This window comes from Falco peregrinus, chromosome 4 (assembly GCF_023634155.1).
Source record: "Falco peregrinus isolate bFalPer1 chromosome 4, bFalPer1.pri, whole genome shotgun sequence".
Taxonomy (NCBI): Eukaryota; Metazoa; Chordata; class Aves; order Falconiformes; family Falconidae; genus Falco; species Falco peregrinus.
Window position 1 is genome coordinate 26,920,577 of NC_073724.1, and position 22,572 is coordinate 26,943,148.

The 22,572-nt window shown below is 42.1% G+C and overlaps 1 protein-coding gene across 3 annotated transcripts in view; it reads right to left on the reverse strand.

The window, feature by feature from the left end:
* Positions 1–22,572, reverse strand: part of ARHGAP6 (Rho GTPase activating protein 6) — a 337,142-nt gene that overhangs the window by 307,534 nt on the left and 7,036 nt on the right. Inside the window, exons 1-2 of one of the 3 annotated variants that reach the window (XM_027785505.2) lie at positions 16,186–16,809; positions 13,316–13,372 (exon numbers count right to left, since the gene is read on the reverse strand). The exons of 1 other annotated variant lie outside the window; for it this stretch is intronic. In XM_027785505.2, the coding sequence (XP_027641306.1) occupies positions 13,316–13,351 (36 nt within the window). In that variant the 5' untranslated portion in view covers positions 13,352–13,372; positions 16,186–16,809. Of the gene's footprint in view, positions 1–8,642; positions 8,768–13,315; positions 13,373–16,185; positions 16,810–22,572 lie in introns of those variants that run through there. One more of the 3 variants, XM_055802145.1, reaches the window with a different exon arrangement.

A 22,572-nucleotide genomic window follows, 5' to 3' on the forward strand; every position in this document is an offset into this window, starting at 1 on the left:
TTTTATATCCCACCCAGAATTTATGGACATTGCAAAACTGAACGCAATAGTATGAGTTTCATCTCTAGCACAAAAAATTCTTACCGCAGAACTTAAAGATAACATACTTGGTATATATAATGAGAAATAACAGCACAGTGGGTATTAAATGCCTTCCTGATGCCGAGGTATTTGGCTGCATGCGGCTGGGCAATGCCAGCTGTGCTGACTGCAAAGGTTATGGCCCCTGGTCTGCCCCAGCTGCCTGTCATCTCCCCTTCACCACAGATTATCACCTCACTGGACTGCTGGCACAGCTGCTCCCGAGAGTATTCCAGCACCTTTTCAGCAGAAATAGCCACATTAAGAGAGTGCAGTACTGGAAACCAACCTGGCCGACAGACTTAAAACACAGATCCCAGAAGTGGCTCTGCCAGCTGCCTGGAGCAGTGCCATGCCGATGGGAGCAGCCTGTGAGCAGCTGGGACGGGCACTTCTCCATTCTCCATCCCAGCAAGCTGGAGAGACAACATGATCACAAAGTGAGCCACAAAGCCCTGTTTCTTTGCCTGACATCCCAAAGCATCCTGGGTCTACACCCAAAGCCCCTGCACCTTCAGACTGACAGCATGCACCAAGCCTGCTCTGAGCACCAGCCTCTTGAAAGCCCCTGAAAGGCTGCAGTGCCAAACACAGCAGATCTGGCAGATTTCTTCCATTTCTGTACAGTTTTTAAAGAAACAACCTTGTAAAACGTATGAAAGGCAGAATGACCATTCCCAATACATCCTACAATAAATGGCCCTGGAGACACCCAGTCCATCTCCCTACCTCCTGTTAGACAGCCCCACCTTCCACACCAGGGTGTCCTCAAAGGCTGGGTTTAGGGTGAAGCTATCCTAACCCTGTGCCTCCAGTCCTCTACTCCAGTTCTTTTACTGTTCCTATTTTTCCTTCCCCATGAATATTTGTGAACTAGCTTTTATAACTGTTTATGTCATCCCAGAAGAAATTTAAGTGGAAACACATGTGATTTTTACCATTTTTCCCTTCGGTCACAAGGATCGAAATAGCCACAGGGAAACGGCCCGCAACATTATCAGAATCACTTGCCTGCAGTTTGGCAAAGTTCACATACTGGCAAATCCTGGAGCTGTCTAACAGCAGAATCTGGAAAACAGTTTTTAGCCCATTTAGGAGAGAGCTCCTCCTGAAATCAGAAGAACTACGGACATTTTTATCAAAACTTAAATTCCACCAGAACCAGTAACGCATGCATCTTTACTCCCTCAACTATAAAATGTAGCCTCACTTTTTTCTGAAATGCTGACCTTGTGTAACTTCACTCAAAAACTTCCCAAATAATAAGATCTAAAACGCATTAGAATACCTCATTAATTATACAACTATGCAAAAATAGCGCCTCCCTGTTTGCTCAGTGGCGATATACTCAGAGATAATATAAGGAAGTCAGTGCCACTGTGATTTACATAGGATTCCAAACACGCCTGGAATAAAAATCTCTTTAAAGTACAGCCTGGGTTAAATAAACACAGAGTGATCATGAGTGCTGCAATCAGCAGTGCTCAGCTTAGTTCGGTCACATATCCAAAGGTCTTGCTGGATGGATATTCAAACAATGCATTCAGCCTCACGACCTTGGACTCTGCTGAAGAAAATTCCTGGAGATCTCTGAGGTCTGATCCTCCATGACCTCCCTGGGAAGGGAATGTAGAGAGCAATGACCTGAAAGCGTAACGCAACAAGCTGGAAGAAAATATAAACCATACTGAACAAGAGTTGTGAAAAAGGTAAATAGCTGCAAACAGCCATTGAGCAACTTTGACAGATATCAAAAACACAGTAGGGGCAGAGGAGGAGGGGAAGGGAAGGATATAAAATTGTAGTATCAAATGACAGCACATAATATGCCAAAGAAAAACTTTGTCGAAAATGGATATAAAACTCCGTGTGCATACTGTGAAATTGTGCTGCTGTAGCCAAACTGGGGACCAAACTGCATGAGGAAATAAGCCAAGAGCTGACAGCACTCCCTACTCAGAAGGGCTGTGATGCTTAACACATTGTTCAAGTACACTTATTATCTACAAGAATGAAATATTAAAAGTATTCTTTCCTTAGTAGCCAAAAGCACAGACAGTGAAAAGACCTCACTTAAAAGAAAAGCCTTCTTTTATATTCCAGTATCAGTGCTTACTTTGGCCCTAGACAGTCCAAAAGCAACAAGGGAAATTTTTCCTTCATTTTCAGTTGTTGCATATACAGACAACTGCAACCTCTTGCTAGGTAAGCACAAGAATGAGTTCAACTTGCATCCTCCTGAGCACACAGGCTGTGGTCTCACAGGATATCAAGACAAAAGTTGCATCTATGCTGCTTGCTTGGCCAGCTCCAGCCTGGGGCTTACACTCTGCTACGCACAGTACTAAGCTGTGAAACCAAAACAGAGCCCCTCACCTCTGCCTGCAGCCCCAGCTAGCCCACAGGGCCAGTTTCAGAAATCCTTAAGGGCAGACCAGTGAGCCATAGCCACAGAAACCGCTGCTGACTTCCCAGCACCCAGATGCACTGTTCCCTTGCTTTATTTTTGGGACACAAAAGACAGTGATGCTTTTCCCTAGCCCAACGCCGGCTGTCTCAGAAGAACACAGACAAGTGTGAGCATACAGGACACCCACACTCACACAACTGTCCCTGGGAGGCAGCACAGCATGATTTTTCTTCCCACCCATCCCTGCCACTTCCTTGCTTACTTCACAGCTGACTCTGGTACAAGCACAGAAGTGGTTCATTTGCTGCAAGATTACATCTTAAGCCTAGGGTGCTCCCAGCCATGTGCTGGAAGAGACATTTTGGAATAAAAGAAAGCAAAACAGAACAAGAAGGGATGACACAAGGATAAGGAAAATTCACAAAACCTGCATGATTTCTTTGCATCTTTTGCATTCTGTCTTTATTGCAGAAGGATGCAATAGTAATTGCAAAATAACACCCATATTCACCCTTCCCCAAAATACACTCTTAATAGCCTAAAGACCAGAAATATGAGGGCCAGGTATGTTTTGCATCCAAGGGTTCTGAACAACAGAGATGTCAGTGACTGACAAGATGGGTAACTATGGGTTTTAGTTATATTATTTCTAATTAGATAGAACCACTTGTCTGCTTGTCTAAGTATAACTCAGCTACAGTGTATGACATCCTTAGCACTCAGAAAGTTTCCCCAAAAAGAATAATCAACAAACTTTTAGAATGTGAAAATCTTATTTACTATAATCTTAAGTTTTTTCATTGTATTAGGAGAATTGATATTAAATTCAAACAGAACATATCAGCTGATGAAGCCTACAAGGAAGTTAAAATGCTCAACTGGAGAACAAACTGCTTAAGGACCCGCAGGATGCATCAAAGTGATAGACCAGCAAAACTGTTTGCTCAATCACAAACTATTCTGCTGATAATAGCATTTTCTGCAGTTTGGCACAGTTCAAGAACTAGTTCCTTAAGGCTGAAGAACTGATTAGAAGGATTTCCCCCCCCTCCAAATCTATAAAAACTTGGTAGAAGAGACAGATCTAGCTCTAAAATCTGAAAGAAATGGAAGCCAAGAACAGTCCGTTCAGACACCTACACAGTCCTACCTATAGACACTGCCCAGGATTTTTAACAAGTTAATAATTCCCTTAGCTGTAGAAGCAAAGCACTGCTTGCTTTTTCAAACATCCAGAGTACCTGATGTAGGCTGAACATGCACTAGTGCATTTTTCAGTCTGATTTCATGCAAAAGCAATTCCACCCACATGCTCCAAGGCTGCTTCAGGACAGAGCAGCTCAACAAGTGCAGATGGTCAGAGTTGCTTCAAAATGCACACTCCTGATCCAAATTAAAATTATAATTTTAATGTACATATACTGTTGTTTAACTGATTGTCTGCTAATTCCCTTAGTTTCAACAGCAAAACATGGGTTTACACACTTTTCAGTGCTTCTCATACATGTAACTCAGTATTTAAAGAATTCTTTAACACTGATTTTCTGCCTCGTGAACTGAATTCCAAGATGTCACCAAGAGTAAAATATTAACGCATGCTACATACATTATTCAGCATTTATAATAAGTACATACGCAGTTTGTCAGTCTGAATAGCAAAAGTACCACCAAATTAAGGAAAAAACTATATTGCCACTGATACTCAACAGGTGAAACCTGTCAACCAATACAAATCCATCTTGCAAGAAAAATAACTATGAAATACAATCCAAAGAGTTTTAAATCAAATCCCTCACTTAAAATCAGTGATTAATTAGTAAGTGTGTACTTAAAATCACTCCAGCTAACCAGCCTGAACTGCAAACCCAAACATGACCTAAAGGACTACTTAAAAACATAAAACAGAAGACCCAGACAAGAAGCAGACAAAGGGTTAAACGCAGCTATAGACAGCATATGACATCCTTAGCACCCAAAAGGTTAACTAACAAACTTTGACAATGCCAAAAGCATCTGAGAAGGAAAGACAACCGAATACATTGTTTTTTTCTAGTCTACTGTCATTAACTCCTAATGCAATTACAGATGCGATTCACATCTTTTGATAAATTTTACAGGTTTGGCAATATTCCAAGTGACCTCTTCTCTTTTCCGTTATTAAAGGGAATTTTGCTTGCCTGAATAACCACAGCACATGTCTGCAGTTATGCTTATTTTAGCAATGTGAGGAGGCAAAGTTTGGATGTTTACCTGCTCATGACGGACAAGAAAGCTTTGCAAAAACTTTTTGCTGAGAGCCCCCAAATCACTTCAAATTAGTTACATTTTCTTTGGGAGTCTGTTCCTTACTCTGAAGGCTGTCTGCCACACAGAGTTATAGTACCCTAAAGAAATGAAACACATTTTAAAAAGTTGTGGGTGCATGCATTTTCACACACATAGCCAAGCCCCAATTCAACCGAGCTCTGAAAGCCAACAGGGGACCTCAGGGAAACTGAGGATGGGAAATAGGAGAGGACACCTCACCTACCGCTATCATTAGCCAGGCAAGTACGATGCGTTTTGAATCATGTCAGCTGAGCAGACCTCAATAATCCAAAGCATGAGTGGAAACAAAGTATCAAAGACACTAAATAGAGTGATTTTTTTTTTCAGATTAAAACTAAAGAGCTCTGGCCTTCTGAAGGCCCATGTTTATACAGATTGTGCTGAAGTGGGTGGAATTTTAATAGTTTCATTTGCAGCTCACCATTAACAAAGCCAAACCAAACAACAACATAAAAAGCAACTGCAACAACTCCACATTTCCACACATACACACACGTAACAAAATAACTTATTTTTTGAGCATTCCCAGAATTCTGACCTGGATGGACTGGTTTAAATCAAAAAGAAAGCATCCTTCCCTTTCTGCCTTAGCATTTAGGCAGTTGGTAAGCGCAACCCTGTAAAAGAGGCCACCTAACAAAAATATAAAAAAACCTTACAAATGTTAAGTATTCAAACCCAAAAACTTTTGATGATAAAGTTGCTTGTATAACTTCAACTCTCAAAGTCAAGTGGAAAGCAGTCATTAATTACGTGATCACCCAGAATTTCTCTGGCATGATGCTCTGCACACTTTTTTCTGTAACTATGCATATTAATGTTGTTGCTGGAACAAGGCAGTGGATACATGCAAAAATGAAAAGTACCTGTGAAAGTCACATGATAAAACCAGTTACATGGTGCTTTCTTCCTAATACACGGAAGAGCCCTAAGGATTTGATGGGGACAGCCAATCTAAATCTTCAGCTAACTCAGCTCCGTGGAGCACTCCAACAGATTCAGGAGTTCCTCTGCACCCTTGGGTCCAGCTGGTTCTTGTCCCTACCCAAGGGGTAGGACCTGGGTTTGCACTAGACCTGCTCTTCCCACTCCCTTATTTCTTCAAAGCTACACACAAAGGAAGCAAGAGTCAACCTATTCAGCATGGCTTCTTCATCTTAGCAGATGGGGATGGGCTCCATAGCACACCCCTGTCCGAAAGTCCAGACGCACCATGCACACATCTCAGTTTGCTGGTCAGTACTTGGTGAGCCAGAGCTGCTCCTCCTCTGCTAGAATGGCACTGCACAGGAAGATCTGAAGCCATTTACTGAACACAAGCTTAAAGAGGGCTTTGGAGGAAAGTATTATGCTCTAGAACTTCCTCAGATGTGAAGCCAATACTGAATCTTTATTATTGTCCAGTTTTCACACATAACCATTTGGCCTGCCAAAGCCAAATGTGCAAAACATTTTGTCCTTTACTTGAATGTACACAAATTATTCATGCACAAAACTATAAAGGAACAGACACATGTCCAAGAAATAGACTTGCAATGTTATATGGGTGTAGTCCTTTTAAGTCTTATCTTTTCAGCTACATATTTGTTTCCAATCTCAGCATATACAAATGAAATTATATTTATATGGAAACATCAGAATGTGTGATGTCCTTCAATTCAAGGGATACCTAAAAATATACATCCACATAAATCAGATTATAAAGCATCAATATAAATGCACAACACAGATGAAATCTGCTCATTAATTTCTGTTGCCTTACAGATCCTCAGTTCATAGATTTGTTCTGTCATTCTGGATATGCACAGAATATATACTTTTAATACCAGTTTTATCTGGGTTTAATCCTTCTCCTGGGAGCAGAGGAGGACAGAATATAATATTGATTGTATCTATAAAGACAAAGTAATTAGTATCCTGTTGAATGCTACTTCTAACATGAACGACATGTCAACTACCTGCTTCCAAGGTGTGGTAAGGCACCTAAGCAAAGAAATGTCATACCCCATCCAACAATGACTAAAAACATTTTATCACAAATACTACCTTATAAATGTATTCATGTGTTAATTCACCAGTTGCAAACAGCGTAACAGATATAGCAATAATCATACACATTTGGCATTTCTTTCCCAGTCAGTATATTGGATTAAGTCATAGGAGCAACACTCTCTCTAAATGAATGCTGCTCACTCCTCTCACAACATGAACAAGTCTCTCCAAGAAGATCTGGCTAAGCCATGAAGTACTGAAGCCTGGGGATGTAGGAAGTCTGGAAAGAGGCAGATCACATCTTACACAAAAGATTATCAAGGCTCATGCAGGGACATACCGGAGTCAGACCCGGCACTGTCTATAGAAGTAAAACACAGTGGTGATTGATGGGACAGCTTAAATAAATATGCACACCAAACCAAAATTTCCAAAATGTTTTAAAAAGAAATACGGTAAATATGAAACAGTGTCAAGTAAAAACAAATCAGGTCCTTATCTCGCCGCCGCAGTTGACACTGTATTACAGCTTCCCAGCAGGTGTTCGTGTTAGATTAGGCATGGTAAGTACTAATAAATACAGTCCTCCCTACTACTGGAAGGCAAATTAACTGAAAAAACAAACCCCTATCACAGGCAGAAATAAATACCATCAAGCACAGACCACAACAGAGCCCTGACCAACAACATCGCACTATAGGGTTTTTGATTGAATATTAGTTTTCACTTTATTAAAATAAATACATGTATTAAAAATAGAGCATGGTTGTGATTCTCTGACAAAAAATTCTATTGCTTCAGTCCCAAAATAGGAACAGAATCCCTCTATTTTTCCAGTATAAAAGACTGTATTTCCTTCATGAGCATTACATGGCCAACCCTAATTTTAAAGCTGACTTATTTGTGACCTTTTTCTGTTAGGAAGAGCATGGTGTTTACACATCTGTTGAAACACCATACCCTTTGCAAAGTAATATTTAATTGATTCCATAAGATGTGAAGACATGTTTTAAGTAAGACCACCACCGATAAAGAAACCATACCAATTAAAATCAGCATGCTGCTTGATAAAGCTTCATGTTTGTCAGCCACACCAATCTCTCCATTTTGTTAAAAAAAAATAAACAGCAGAGCTTGCTACAAAAGTCTCTGATTTTCTGACTAGAAATATTTCTCCTACAGACTAGTGCCTTGTATTTTTGCAAAACAATCAAAGCATGCATGGCACTTCAAAGTCTAGCACATTCTAGCAAGATAAAGGCACCATAAATATTAATTAATCCTGCATGTGAGCAGCTCTCCTACTATGTCTTTGAGCAGATTTGGAGCCCAGGATCAGAAATCAACCAAAAAGCTGATACACATGTCTTTAAGGAGAGTCAATTGTATTCCTTTAAACTACTTGAAAAAATAAGATTTTCAATTTTAAGGAGATTCATCAATTAAGTTGAAACACATATTGTAGTTAATTCTAAGATTCACCCTTGTAACTGCCATTTAAGATGAAAAAAATTTAAAGATATTTAAAATCTTACATATTGTCACTGAACAGTATAATTTTTCTTGTTCTATTTGTGGGATTGCATGTATTTAACAGAAAGGGAGTGCAAAGTGCTTTTACATGCCTTAATGCTTTAAGCATATACCCATTTCCCTAATTTCAAACCCACCATCTTTCTGGATGCCCAGAACTCCATCACTTCTACTCTTCCAGTGGAATAAGGTATTTCAGAAGCAAAGCTCAGCCACCTTCTCCTGATTTTACCACTACGTGAAGCACACCTTTGTAACTCAGCTGAGAAGAAAGGTGGAGGAGCAGTATATGGGGTACCTTACTCACACCTGCCTCCGATGAAGGGACCATAGGTGAGACAGCACACACAGTCCATGCGAGCCCTTCAGAGAGCCTGGGTTCACAGGGCCTTGGCACGTGCACCCAAGGACAGCCAGGCATGTTCAGATGTCTCGCCAGTGCCACCAACACCGCTGAGTAACCTTGTGGTGGCTAAGCCTGGCCTTGTGCAACTGCCCCACGAGCTGCAACTGCTGCACAGGGAACTTTTCTGTATATTTGCCTTCAACACAACAAATTTGGAGCTGTCAGGGCAGACTTCACTGCACCTACTGCTGGATCCTTGTGCTGTCCTTTTATGAGCTGGTTTGTTCAGATAAAGGTAAATTATTAGATTCCTCTTGGTAATGGCTAACTACCAGGCCAAGGACTTCTTTGAAAGCCACTGGTGCCCTAACAAGGCTGAAATACTGAACCCTGAATTAGAAGTTGCCCGTTTCCACTCTCAACTTCTTGTACAAAGATCTAACCAAGGCACAGAAATACCTATCTTCCAGGAAAAAAGATAACAATTCATCTTCTCAAGTGACAAGGTCACCAATAATTCAAGTCACATTCCTGAACTTATGTTTCCAAGTAAGATATTTGGCCTCTTAAAAGAATGGGTCTTCAGCTTCTGGTGATTTTGTTGCACTGTTTTCTCTTTTTTCCCCCCTCAGTATTAAGAGGTGGCCACCACAAAAGCAATTTTTACTGGAGCAAGTTTCTCTCCCATCAAAGCAAGTTCTCACAGAAGTAATACCTGGTTTGAGGAGGATGCTACAGTTCGGGGGGGGGGGGGGGGGGGGGGGGCGCACCAGGATCAAAACCAAGAACCATACCATGCAACCTTGGCTGTAATACCCAGCAACTTCCTTGTGAGACATTATTAACCATTACATAAGGTGGAAGCTTGGCAGTGTCTACAAAAAGGTATTGAATGGAGAACATGAAGACACCCATCCAAATGAAAGATAGTGTCACGCTTCAGGGTGCGCCTTTCCTTGTCAGGGGGCTGAGGTGCTGAAGACAACAAAAGCTGCACCCTGGACTGTGCCCCACAGGTACTAGGTGGGGGCAGGAACAGGGCTCCAGGCAATGAAGCACTCTGGAGTACCAGCTCCATATGGTTAAAGGCTGGTTTGTCCTTCTCATAGAGAAATAATAAAGAAGGTATTTAGAGAAGAAGCTTACAATTATTGCTGCTGGCAGAGTAACAGTTCAGAAGGAGTTAGGTGGTCATAACAAACAGGCAAGAAACTCAGGAGTTCATGGCTAGCAACACGGGAGGAGGCTCAGCACAGAGTTATGTATAAACAACGGGCAGCCACTTTCTCCTACCTCATCCACACCTTTACTACAGCACAGGCTTGACAACTCAGTGTTTGCAGACAGAATTACTGAGGTAAGTTTCAAGGCAAACACATGTAAACTCCTGTTAGGTAAGTGTTAATAATTCACAGCAAGATGCCAGCTCTCCATTAAGACATTTAATGTGTGAAGAAAACATTGCAAAAGGTCCTTGGAATAAGCTGAGTAACTTTGAAACAAAAGGAATTACTTAGCCTATTGGTATTGTTCATCGAGACTTTCTTTTTGCTGCTCTTAAAAAAAAGAGGTGTTTCTGTCTAGAGTTCAGATTTGCATAATTAAAACCATACACACAACCTCCTCCCTTTCTGACACCGCCGCCTCTGCACTTGCCAGCTGAAAGGGCAGCATCCCCCTCTTGTCCAGCCCCCAGGATCCAGTAACCCACCAAGGGAGTGGTACCTTCACAGCTACCACAGCTCTCCAGTAACCGGCTCTTAAGGTGCACCATCGCCACGTGCTCAGCAGACCAATGGGGCAACAGCCAACACTGCTTGCAGGGATCAAGACAGAAGATCTAAGACACCTCTTCAGAAGGGGAGTAAAACTGCCCCGGGCAAGAGGCAGTCAGAGAGCCAGCCAGGTCCCAGTTGGGACAGGTGACAAGTGGGATGGCGAGGTCTCGCTACTGGGGCAATAGCTGAACTTTTTTGCTTCATCTCCCAGTAATCTCACATGTAAAGGGTGTCAAACTCCTTTCACAGTGTAAGTCTGATCTAATACCCCAGTAAGGTATAAGTGTGTGCTAATGAAAAACTTAAGATACTTTAGAGATAAAAGTAGACCAATACTTACATTCATTTACTTTTTATTTATTATTACTGCTGTTTCCCAGTTAGCTGGTATCCTCCCCTCAAGACATTATTAGGTTTTATTGGATTTCTTAGCTCAGTCACTGAGCGACCATAGCTGCACTACTCTGGAACCTCAGCAGACCCCGTGCAGCAGCCCTACACCACAGCAACTTCCCAGCTTAAACCAGAGGTCTTTACAGCATGCTGCACTGTGCATCTAGACATACTCTCCAGGACAGGGGGAAAATGTGATGCCTGTGGAAAGGGAGGCAGGAAGACAACAAATGTCAGTACATGCAGTATTCCTCCCATCACCTACCTCCAGACAGGAGCTAAAAGTTGTTATATTTATACACAATTTGTCAATACACAGCCTTTTCAATGCAAAACCCAGCTAGAAATCCTACACAGACTTCTACCTCTGGCATTCTCTTTCCTTGCCTTTCCAACGCAATGCTGCCCAACTTACATTCGTCCAGAATGCTCTCTCTGCAAAGACTATTTGCCTTTGATGATGTCGCCTTTTTCTATGCAGCCCTCCATTGCATCTCAGCCTGTTATTACATTAAACATATCTCCTCTAACTAGTCCCATCCTCTCCATCACCCTCAGCTACTGCCTACATCCATTCCACCATGTCAGGTCTCTGATACCCAGTTTTGTGCACTTCAGTCCTCCCCTCGTTCTTGAGGAAGTTAACCCTACATATCAGTATTACTAACCTATTATTCCCAAGGCTTAAGACTCTCTAAGACTTAGCAAGGGCAAAATATTTGTTTGCTGAGGCCGCCAAACGTCACAATACAGTCTCTGTAGAACTCTTGGCGCAACTGTGTCTATCTGTTGTCTCTTCCATAAAATTTCTGGAAGAAAAAGGGGAAAAAAAAAAAAAAGTCTCTCGTGTCTATACATAATCTTGTAGGGTGATGTCCTAACCCACAAATAGGATACCAAGACACTATGGTAATGTAAGAATCACCTCTGCATGCAAGATGATCAGCAGTGCAGGGATGCCCACATGAATCCTCTGGACTCTGCGTGGATTTTCACGCTGTCAGATGCTCATTTCTGTCCCTCAACCCCCTACAATCAGCAAAGAAACAACAGATACTCTTATCACTCAGCTTTACTGTCTCGTCCCTAATTTGGGCATAATCCCAGTTTAAACCAGTTATCTAACAGCTAAATATAATTTCTCTAGGCTGTGTAGTTTCCAGAAATAACTAATGCTGCATCCTCTTCCCCTCATCAGGGAAACACCCAGCAGCACTTGCCAAGTCCTAGCCCACCCCACTGCCCTACTCAGCAGGGCCATGTGGCACAGAGACCCAGCCCTCACAGCAGACACTATCCATGCTCCTGTGTGGATTAGCCACCAAATCCACAGGCTGATCTGCAGCTAATGATTTTTTGAGCCTTGTCCCTTCCCAGTGCTTCAGCGAGCCACTCCCAAGCAGCTTCTAAGGACCCACTGACCTCCTGCTCACTGCTTCTGTCCCATTCTTCGGAAGGAACTCAAAAGATACTTTACAGAAGGATCTAAGTTGTGCATACTGTAAATAAAACATGTATTCTTACAAAGTGGATGTAGCCCCAGTCCATAGTACCAAGGGAAGAAAAACAAAAGGGCAAAAGCCTTCTTAGTCCCTGCAGTAAAATCTGCAGCTGATCCTTTCACAAGCTGGTTAAATAATTTCTCCCTCAATGGTCTTCAGTCCTGTTTCAACTCTTTTAGTCCAAATATCTCCTAAAAAGCTGGGAAGAACAAAAGCAAAACCAGAAAGAGTATTTCCAGAGTTATCCTAATACAAAGCATGGAAAAAAAATTTTCTTCATTTCTTCCAAATTCAGCATGCTCGATCCTTTTCTACACATTGATGTTGCGCCAGTTGAGCATAAATCACCAGTTCCACACTCTGAAGTAAAGTCAGAAGCCCTCCGATTCTCTCCAGAGGCAAGGGACCTCCAACTATTTTATCTCATAACTACTCACATTCCTCCTTGTTCTGTAAGCTTCTCAGTAAGAAGCATCTGGCAGAGTTTGGTAGGGACACCTAATGCCATCTGAATTGAGCACGGCAGTTCTTGGTCCTTGTAGTCAGAGTCCAACCCAGCCAGCCTCACATGGGCACCAATTGTTGCAGCACAATCAAACTAGTAGGCTGCAACAAGGCTTTACCATTGGTCAGGTTCTACTGTCTGTGCTGTATCTCCTTCCTCCAGAGGTCAGACCACACTACTCCTCCTCCATTGACCCCCTCCCACAATCCTCAGGGCTATTTAACCACTTAGTGGGAACGAGCTACAGCTGCACATCATCCATGTCAATCAACCCACTGCCTCTGAGGCAAGGCCACAGCTGTATGTTATCAGTGCTGATCAACCCACTGCCTTCAGTCCTCTACACCTGATGTGGCGGCATACGCAATATCCCACTAACTCACCACGCTGAGCATTCAAACACATGTCTGAGGAGCCTCAGCTCTACCCGCTACGAACTTCACTCACCCTGCTTTGCAGTGTCTCATCTCCAGGAAACCACATCTCATAGCTGGGAGATGTTTCCTGATAGAACAAAGAAAAAGATGGACAATAAAACCTCGACTTAGAACAGAGAGACATACATTACAAAGAAATGGTACATTTTACATGATTTTTCTTTTCCTTGGCATTGTACACTGAAATTTTGTCTAAGTAACATACAGGTTTTTAGTAACTTGGACTACACATGTATTTAGGTTGTTGTGAAATGGTTAAACTAACATTTTTCCATATGGCAATGCTTCATGGAAAAGAAAGATCCAGACACAAAGAATATTTTCCATGCAAAAAAATAACATAGCAAACTTTATTTGCAAGTTTAGAAAGAAACAATATATATCTACATATATTACAGGCAAAATATCTTGTCACAAAAGTTAAATAATTCCCCTGCAATTAATAATACCAGCCATCCCAAAGCACCTCTAGTTTCCTTGTTCCTTATTATGCTCCTAAACCTTTCCCCTTCCTCCCATCAACTACCTGCAGTCCAGCTCTCCTGGGCAACTACCCCTCAGAGAAGGTGTGATAATGTAGAGATGCAATTAACAATTTCCCTTCTCAGTGATTCAATTCAAGGCTTCATCAAGGCTTGCAAAGCCAATTGGAGCTCTTCACCGCTGCACAAAATAATCTTTGACACTAAAACAAGCCCCAGCAACTCAAACACTTATCCCAAAATATATATGGTACTTTGAGCGCATCAGCACAATGGCCACCCCAGTTCCATCTCCCCCTATGCTCAGTGGTCACCAGACCTCTGTTCAGCCGTCCCAGTTTTTCCCAAACCTCCTGCCCTTCCCAGCAGGGACTCTCAGTCTCTCTGCTTGCAAAGGCTGAGTTATGAAATAACCAAAATAACAAAAAAACACCCCACCTTTGGACTTGATGGAAGGTCCCATTACACTCCCCACATCCTGCTGCTTCTGTGTCCTTGACAGCTCAGCAGCTGCTTCTGCTGCAGAGTCATCCCCAGCCCTCCAGCCTGGAAGGAAACCCCTTCCTCTGCTTCTCTGGCACTTTAACACTGGCTCCAAGGAACAAGCCAAGCAAACTCCCCTTTGCTTTTCTGCCTTCAGTCTCCTCTAGTGTTGGATTTTCTTTCAAGAGGGGTCAGCAAGAAAGCCCCTCTGTAGCTCCCCTGCTACCTATGTTCTACAGGAATCTTCCACATTCTTCTTGCGAACATCCCAACTAACTGCTCCCTTCCAGCTTTGCTTTGATTTGCCCCAGATGTTGCCAACCATATTTCTCTTTTCCCCTTGGCTTCCGCTCCATCTGGCTGAGTTAAGACATAGCACAAGAAGAGCTCCTGCTTCCCTGCAAATGCTTTGGCCCTATTCTAATTACAGGGGCAAATCACCTTATAGCACAGCAATATGGTTATTAAATGCCTTTATCTCAACCAAAGGACCATATTTCAGAAAACTGTAAGGAAGCCAGAAACAAATAATTCACTGCAGGAATCTCATTCTTTTCAACTGTAATTCAAATGACATCTTAAGCCTGCTGTCTTCAGCTCCAAAAACGTTCTGTGGCTAAATCCCACGCTGAATGTTAAATCCAAGTAGCTGGACTTGTTCCAGAAGAAGGGTCTCCAAGGGCTCAGCACACCTGGGACAGATGACCTGCCATATAAGACTTTAAGAAACTGTGTAGCCACCGCAACTGCAGTATGGCCATAAAGATGAGGTCATTGCTTCCCAATGCCACTGTTTCCACAGTGCAACAGCTCTTCAACCTGCCAAGTAATGATTGCTCTCTCTGTCCCCTACCCCAGTCATCGGGATTTGGAAGCCACAGAGTAAACCCTGGTGTTTGTGGAGCAAAGACAATATGGATCATGCCCCATTATCTCTACCCACTCCTTCTGCAGTGTCACCTCACTGGCTCTCCTAGGGCTGAAGCCTTTGGCAGCCTTCAGGATGCAGGAAGGATATCCTCCATAGAAAGCAAGATGATATCCAGCTTTCAGCCAGTTTGTCAGAGAGATTCCCAAACAACCAAGCCCTCAAACCCAGTATCTAAACACCAAGGAGCTTTGTTTTCAAAAGACTCCCAGAGAGGAAGCTCTGACAAATGCAGCACTGCAGCATAGCTCCCCAAGTGTCCCTCCAGGCCAGCTATCACAGGGACAGAGGCAGTTACCAAAGACCAGCAGATCTTCTCTTTTTAATTCTGGCACTTATGCCAGATCCCACACTCTACAGCAATCAGAATTTCCATTTGAAAATTCCATATAAAAGTTCCATATAAACTGGATGCTACTGGATTAAAGAAAGAAAGTGCATACATTTGTGATTTAATAATGCACTGATACAGCCTGAAGACCTGTTCCTAAAAAACACTGGATAGACTGTCACAAGTTGAAAACAACAAATTATAGTAGAAGGCAAATATAATATAGCAAGTTGTGCCAAAGCACACAGTAATTACTACAAAACAAGCACAAACAAAACATGAACAATATTTAGAGAGACAAGCTGAAAGCACTACTGAAATGAGAAATAGCTCAAGAAGACATATGGACAAGACATAGGATCCCTTTACTGCAAAAAAATGGTATTAATTCGTGTGGAAGACCTCAGCATTACAGACCTGTTCCTCTGGGAGGGAAGAAGAAAGGAAAGAGGTTCTCATTACTGTAAAAAAATGTAAGGATATAAAAGATCTAGGATAAGGTTTCAAAAACTACCTAGGACCCCGAGGTTCATCTTTAAAAGTGAGTCAGGGGCTTCAGAAAATGTCATCGCTAGAAACTATGGCGGAACTATTCACAGAGTGCAACACACCGCGGCAGCCAGTAGGGACCACACACCGCTGGGTCCGACACCAACCTTGCATCTTACCAACCCGCTCCAGGGCTGGAGCTTCTCTGAGGGCCAGGTGGCACAGCAGGCAGAGCTGTGAGGCCTGGAGCAGCCCCAGGACGGCACCTCGGGCACAGTGCTCCCCGGAGGAAACCAGGACGTCACACCATGAGCGAGACGGGGCAGGGATGCCCAAGCAGGAGTCAAAGCTCTCCTCTTCCTGGTGGTGGTGGCACTTCAGTGGCAATCCTGTTTTCCAGCCCAAATGATATTTTACTTAGCTATTCATTTCTTACACTGTTTCCATCTTCTCCCCTTCCTTATCTCCTCTTGTTTGAACCATGCAGCCATAATCCACAGTCACCTTTTTTCTCTTTTTCTTGTCCATTCAAGGAAAAAAAGTACTTGTCAAGACAGCAAAAAGTTATGACTCCGAACCATCAAGACTTTCATTTACTGCTGGGAAGACCCTTCTGTCAGCCACTTCATACTCAATGCTGGAGACTGCACCTGCTTGACAAAACCTCTGCCAGCTAAATGCAGACTTGCCAAAATCGCTTCTCAAGAGCAAGGAAAAAAGACGCAGGAGATCAGATATTGACCAACATTCTCCTGAAGCTCAAAAAAGCCCACCACTGCATCGTAAACAGCAGCAAATGATGACCTGTGCTCCCTTTAAACAGCAGCGTGGAAGCATTTAGTTCAACAAGCCAATTTGGTACCAGCTTTTTCCAGGCCCTGTGGCCCCATCTGCCTATTGCAGTTTAGTTTAGCTTTGACTGATCCCAGTTACATAACTGTACCCTTAAGCTCCTAAGTTGTAAGGTCAATATCAGGTTAAAACTGTTGCTGTGTAAGACAATATAGCCAAAGCCTGATCTGTCCTACTGCCACACCTATTCTTCTCTGTATCTGATGCAATTCCCAGTTCGAAGCTCAGCAGAAGATTCCCTTTCCTTCTCACATACATCTTTAATTTTTTTTTCCTTCTTCTTCCTTTTCCCTCCCAGATTATTTTTACTTTTATAATACGCTCAGGAAGGTGACCAAAATGAAAGTTAGAAGAGCTAAATTGACAGGAATGCTTCTGTACCATCATTTTACTACAGGCATTGAATTGAAACGCTTTAGGCAGCACATCATATGGCCTGTCACGATCACACTGAACTACCATGAAATGGGGCAGGAAAAGACCATGGCATTTTGCCAAATGTTCAATATTTTTAAACTGAAAGTGAAATAACCCACAAAAGCAGATGGAGCTCAACTTCAGAGCAGGTCTGTCCCGACAGCACACTGTCCTGAAGGTAGATACCTTGTAAGCCCTGGGCTCCCTAATGCTGGAATATGATGCAGGCAGGCTTGGTTAAATGAGCTGACAGGAAAACCACCTGGCAAGTAGTTACTGAGACTTCCATGCCAAATCCCTACTGATGTTCCACTACAGCACTGTCAAACTGTTTCTGCAAGACACTTGAATTTAAGAAGGGCTTGATTGTTGTTTTTTTCCTAAATTTTTCTGACATCTTTAAAAAAAACACCCTGACTTTTTTTTGCATTTGTGAGACACCAGCAGTGTAGCTGCAGTGTAATAGTAGGGTATGCCTTACAGAGTAGTAGTACAGCAAAAACTTTGGAGAATAATGCAATGAAAGAAATCACACTTATAAGCCTGCTTCAAATGCTGATGCTGGAAAGCATAATACTTTTTGCAGTAACCCAGCAACTTCTGTTCCATCAAAGGTATGTTGCAGCACAAGGGAAGACAGCAGAGTTTTCATTCTACTGTGGAAAGAAATTATTCTCAATCACAGAATCACGGAAAAGATTATGTCAGAAAGGACCTCTGGAGGTCATCTAGTCCGATATCCTGCTCAAAGCAGGGCCAGCTTCAAAATCTTATTGGGTTCCTTGGGGCCTTGCCTTGTCAAGGGTTGAAAATTTCCAAGGACAGATTCCAGATCCTCCTCGGGCAACCCATTTCAATACTTAACCACTCCTGCTGGACATGTTTTTTTCCTTAGATCTGCTCAAAATTCCTCTTGCTGCAACTTGTGACTGTCATTGTGCAACTGACAACACCCAGTTCCATCTTCTCCTTAGTCCCCATGCGGTAGTAAAAGTGGAATTACGTCCTTCCTTATTCCTCACCAGGCTGAAACAAATGCAGCCTTTTCTTCTCTCATCCCCTAAACGTCTTGATGGCCCCCCACTCCACTTGCTCCAGTATGTCAACATCTCCCTCGTACAAAGGAGTTCAGATGCGGACTGGCAAGGATGAAGTCACTTTCCTTCACCTGTCAGTCACCCTTTTGCCCATACAACCCTGTATGCAGGCATCCTGTTCTCCAAATGATGACCCTTCCACCACTCACTAACTTCCCTAACTGCTTTTCTTCTGATCCATGTGAGGCAGTGTAATTCAGCTGCATCTGGGCTAAAAAACAGGTGGGAGGCTTTGTTACGTAGCTCACTCCAAGAAAGAAAAGTATGTTCTTCTGTCACATTTGCACTGCCTCTGTTGAGAAAAGGGTTATGAAACAGAAAGGTTCCACCTGAGCCTTGACAGAGTGTGGAAATGGTATGTGCTCAGACCTCAGAGAACAAGACCTAGAAGCATAGTGTGCCAGAGATTTTTCAAATATGCAAATTCACCAATGTAAATCTTACTAATTATTCCACTAAAAAGTTGCTTTAAAACCCTAAATACAGGTTGACTGCCAATTACATCACATTTCTTTCGTGAATATAGAATTAAAGCATGTTAGCTCTGAAAAAAAACCCAGCTTCTTATTGTGTTTATTTAAGTAACTGGCCCACCTAATTCTCCCAGCTGGCTGTAGTTTGGTACCCACTCTGTGGCACAGCCATATCATTTGTGAATATGCTGTCCCCTTCTGAAGACCCATGAGATGTGTCCCCATGGCACGCTGTGACAAGAGCTGTCACTAGATGCAAAGACACGAACACGTGCTTGAGAAACAGTAGTGAAGCAATAAGCAAAAGGCACACCATATTTTGTCAGCAGGAACGTTATGAAATAGCCACAAGAAAACTCAACCATATTGTTCTAATTTAGGATACAGTAGATAGGGTCTTATTTTGGAGCATGAAAATGTAATCTATCCCAGTCTCTTTCCCCAGCGCCCCTTTCAAATAACAGTCTGCACTGTCATCCACATTAAATTAACAACTAAACATAGCCGACTTCCAACCAGGATGTTACAAGGATTTAGCCTTCCTATATACACATACACTTAGGAAAGGAATCGTGGTAATGAGATTGAGATCAAAATACCACCCGGAATCCTTTTAAAATCGAGGGCAGGGAAAAGAGAAGAGGGATTTCTGTATGATTTAAGAAGGATAAACATGAGATATGTATAATCAAAACAACAAAATTTGAGAACTTGTAGCAGATGTGTTAATCTGTGTTCTTTAGCTTCAAATTCTCCCATTTCACATAAGTGTCAGCTTGTCCCAGAGCTTGACAGCACTGTATAAAGAAACAATTGCATATCTTCTAAAAACAGAAGATGGTGAAATCTCTCGGACAGTTTGCCCAAAGACTCCATTGTGCCTAAACTCTTATGGGAATACAATTCAGAAAGGTTTATTCAATAAATTAAAAAAAATACCTCCTACGGGAAGCAAAAGACATAACAGAATGAAAAACATTTCCTGTAGGAAGAATATTTTTAGACTTTTAGGGAGAGAGGCAAATGAAAACTGAACAGAGCACTGCCAACTGGTTTCTCACCACATTACTCTCAGTAGGGTGCAACTCAATCGAAATCACCCTTTAGAGAAAAAAGAAAAAGACGGTGCTCAAAAACCAGCTTGCCATATTACAACAGTGGCAGGAAACAAAGGGATAAAGCAAATAAAACCTGAAAATAGCAATGGAAAATCTGTATTAGTCTTCCTCTCACAAAATCAGTTATAGATGTTCAGTGGAGGTACAGTCCCATCACTGAAAATCAAATCCAGGAAGCCAGTCCTTTGGAGAAGCAAGACTTAAGGCAGTGCAAAAGAAATCTTAATCACACTATAAAAAAACCAAAACTTTCATTTGTTAGCAAACTCTGTATCATACTCTGTATTTGGCTGAAAACCATTTTGTCCATTTATGAGACAAACCCATTTATGAGAACAAAAGGACTCATTAACATTTCATTTGGCCGATCCAGATAACAGGCTACAGCTACAGTAAAGCAGTTTATTTTTTTAGTATAAACTTCAGGTGATGAAAGCCAGAAAGACACATTACCCTAATTTTTGACATTTGGCCCAGAGGATAACTGAAGATATACATAACAAGGACAACTAGAAATGGACAAAAGACAAGCGCAACCTGGAAAGGCCTGTGTGGATGGATCAGGAATTCATAAATGAATAGGGGAGAAAAGAGAAAAGCAGGACCTACCCAAAGTCCTAGCAGGTTCTCAGCAGCCACAGGGAGAGTTTCTGCATGGGACTGAGTGCTCATGTGCGTCCTCACTAAGTGCAATTCTCAAAAATATCTTTGAAACCTTACACTGTCAAAGGGTCCTCATGGATAAACACCATAAATCAGAAGGTCTTCTCTTTGAGACAATACAGAAGAGAGCAGGTAGGAAGATCCTGAAAAAGACAGTGTTCTGGCTTCACAACTTGGGAGGCTGATGCAAGCGGTTCCCATAGGCAGGGCTGTGAGGGTGATGACCCAGGGATGAGAGCTTTAGGGTGGGAAACTGATGTTTGTTTTTATAGGCCAGAGACACAGCACCTAACCTACTTAGCTCCAAAAACACGAACATGTGGTACCCAACATCTGGTTCCAGTACAACAATGTGGCAAGCGTCAAGCACTGGAAGCTCAACAAATCCTTCAAAAACACTCTTAACTCTCCCCAGGATTTAATAACTCCTTGCTGACAACCAGAGTGGAACAGACATGTAACTTGAAACAGCCAGTCTGTATACACCTAGGAAAAGCTGAAACTCAACCAGAAAGTGTGCACATACATTTCCATGATATGTGTTATTGCTACACGATAAGAATAGATAAAAACCAATAGAAATTATTTTTAACAAACAGAGCTTAAAAGTCTGCAAAAAACGACCGACGCAAAAGTTTTAAAGAGAGGTGAAAGAAGTAAAATTCCTAAGACTGAATGATAATTAAAGGCTTTGCTTCTTGCTTGATACTTCGTTTTGATTAGCAGGATTCACGAGCCAAAAGCAAAGCACACACCTGAGTACTCTGTCAGATTGAAGCCTGAGAGCTCAATACTTTGCAAAATTGGACGATAAGTCACAATGTCAAATTCCAATGAAGTCTGAACCTTGCCCTTACCTCCTTATTGCCCTCCTTCCAGTTTCTGTAAGCTCAAGGGAGTATTTGGCCTCTTCTCCCACCATCCAGACACCTGTGTCTGTTAAAAACAAGCGTAACCCAGGATGTGCAAAAGTTATGTTTTAAAACATCAGCTTAATTCCAGTGTTCTCAATGCTTATGTTCTCAAATACTATGCCACATAACCAGAAAATCAAATATGAGCAGCATTATATCACATTTAATGACACTATAATAGTATTGCCATTATAATCTTCATTCTCATTACCTTTTTACATTAAGATTTCAACTCTACAACTCTGACACTGATACTATCTAGCTACCACTATACCATCACAAGTAGTCAGCCCTACTTGCTCAGGACTCCCTGCTCATTTCCATTATGGGATTTACATCTGGAAGGAAAAAAAAATCCCCCAAAGTATGCTTAATACCTATATGCCTACTGCAGAAGAGTGAAGACAGACTCCTGAAAACTTCCCCACCTGCAAATCACGACAGCTGTAGTTCTTGTCATACGAGAGAGTCTGCAAAGCTAAATGTACTGCCAGCTCCACCATGAAGTCAAGACAGCAGTCTGGGCCGTTGATATTTTAGAGGCTGCCCAAAATTACTTTTCAGTCTTATTTCTATTATTTTCACAAGTTCCTTTCCCATTACTTAAGCAGTGCACACTTGGGGAGAATTCTGTCTGTCCTAGCTGTCAACTCCCATATTTTCACCAAATGTCTTCAAATGTAATTTAGTTGGGACTGGGAAGAGTGCATTTGCCAAATTCAGAAAAGTTGAATATATTTAGCTACTTTTAATGGCACGCCTCTTCATACAAGACCCACAACATTTCTGCCCACCAAATTCTGCAGTTACAAAACTCTTACAGCACTGAATAGGATGGACTTAGGCTGAAACTAGTCTGTGTGTCTAGTGTTTTAGCATGTCTTATGGAAGAAAATAAAGCAGAACAGTTCAGTGGTAAATATCAGCACACAGTTTTTTACTTCAAAAGCCTTCCAAAACACAGTTCTCACACACCTCATTAAAAAGCCCCCCCCTCAAAGGGAAAAATGCAAGTTAACA